This window comes from Exophiala spinifera, assembly GCF_000836115.1.
Source record: "Exophiala spinifera strain CBS 89968 unplaced genomic scaffold supercont1.6, whole genome shotgun sequence".
NCBI lineage: Eukaryota > Fungi > Ascomycota > Eurotiomycetes > Chaetothyriales > Herpotrichiellaceae > Exophiala > Exophiala spinifera.
This window is the reverse complement of record NW_015622518.1, coordinates 2,831,121-2,832,924: the sequence shown is the minus strand read 5'-3', so window position 1 is coordinate 2,832,924 and position 1,804 is coordinate 2,831,121. Positions and strand designations below refer to the sequence as shown.

Genomic DNA, 1,804 nt, shown 5'->3' with positions numbered 1-1,804 from the left:
ACGCAAGACACGGAAGACACGCAAGACACGCAAGATACGCAAGACACGCAAGACACGCAAGATACGCAAGACACGCAAGACACGGAAGACACGCGACTTTGGTTAGCCACCATTAGCCACACTCTTGTCACATGCGCATCGGTTGGGCATGAACCCCGAGTGACCGTGTACCCAGGGCTTACCCCTCACATCCGAAAAATTCCTGCCTCAGCATAACTAACTCGACGTTTACAATATCGCGAAGACACCTCCTGAAAAAGCCTTCGGACACGAACTCTGTTGAATCAGAAACTCCAAGAATTGAGAGCGCCATATCCTTGCCGACCTGGAATGACAGAACCTGAAACCAAAGAAAAAGAACCTGTAACCAAAGAAAAATTAGTAAGAGCAACATTCTCACCGAAATAACATCATTTAACATTCTATAGATCGACTTATGGAAACCTCTCGATGTCCCCGATAACTTCTTCAAGGACTGCCTCGTTCAACGCATCCACCGTATTGCTCCAGAAGGCTATGCCAGAATATATTATTTCTTGGAGTGCGAAGAGATAGTTTTTCGAACGATGAAGGGAAAGAGGATTTGGGAAACAGAGGGGTCCGGGCAGATTGAGATACCTGCACTCGTAGAGGTGTGGTTGAAGATGGGAAGGTCGAGGCCTTAGAAGACCCCATACAACTTATTCAGAAGTAAAACACCCAGAGCGTATCCAACCCGAATGCTGATGGTACCAATGTGAGGTTTTGTGCGAGATATATGCGTCACAACACAGTCTGTTGATTCGAGAAGGAAGTGTGTCTTCTCCCAATCTCTCAGATCGCTCGCTTCAATAGCATCGCATAAATCTTTGGGAAAGAAGGATTTAATAGCTTTGATAGAAGCCCCGATGAGGGTGAAATAAGCATCGTCTTTGACCGAGTCAGATGCGTAATTCGTGGAGATGTCCAGCTTTATGTTCGGGTACAATATTGCAGCTATCTTGTCTGCTGCTCCTATTTGAAGGTTGAATACGCCATCTATGAGATAATCCAGAGCAAATGCTGCCTGGACGCACTCTGTTAGGCGTGCAAATACCGCGCGTTCTTGTATCCATGCTGGAGCTTGCTCAACAAACTCATACACACGGGCTCCGTACACTTGGAGTACTGCTGCAGGATCAGCTCCAAGATATGAAAACCGGTCGACACTCTCGAGAGCACCAATAGGGCGCGAGATCGATTCTGCTGATTCTGTATCGGAATGTTGACTTGACAAGCGGGCAAACAAGGAGGAGCTAAGTTTCTTGTATTGCTCATTCTGCTCGAAATCGTGTTCTTTTGCTATCGCAGAGAGAAATTCTTTGGCGCTGTGGTTTAAATGGAGTTCTCTAAGCGGTTGATCCAGCTTCATATATTCTTGTAGTAACGTGGATAAGTCCAACTTTGAACAAATCGTAGGAGATATCTTGATGACGAAAGGAAGGAACAGTGAGACATCCTTCTCAAGAACTTCGAGGTAGACTGGACGCGCATGCTTCTCTCTGAATCGACGTGAATATTCCGCATTACTCTGTCGCGTGGCCTGGCGAGGGTTGTTCTCAGAACTCTTGAAAGTAATGCGAAGGCGGTCATTGAGAGTCTCCCGGTGTTCGAACGGAATAGTACCCTTAGTATTGATTTCGCGTAACAAATCCTTGATCTTTTTTAAATGCGTTGGTGCCATAGAAAGATCAAGTAAGAGAAAGATTGTGCGAGATATGGAAGACGTGCAAGATTGTGCGAGATATGGAAGACGTGCAAGATTGTGCGAGATATGGAAGACGTG

General features: G+C 46.1%; 1 protein-coding gene across 1 annotated transcript; it reads right to left on the bottom strand.

Moving 5' to 3' along the window:
- Positions 1 to 661: 661 nt before the first annotated feature.
- On the bottom strand, positions 662 to 1,702 carry PV08_08997 (uncharacterized protein; the record flags this gene model as incomplete). Its single annotated transcript, XM_016383318.1, has 1 exon — positions 662 to 1,702. One exon carries the CDS (start codon positions 1,700 to 1,702, stop codon positions 662 to 664), a length of 1,041 nt encoding a protein of 346 aa, XP_016234021.1.
- Positions 1,703 to 1,804: the final 102 nt, after the last annotated feature.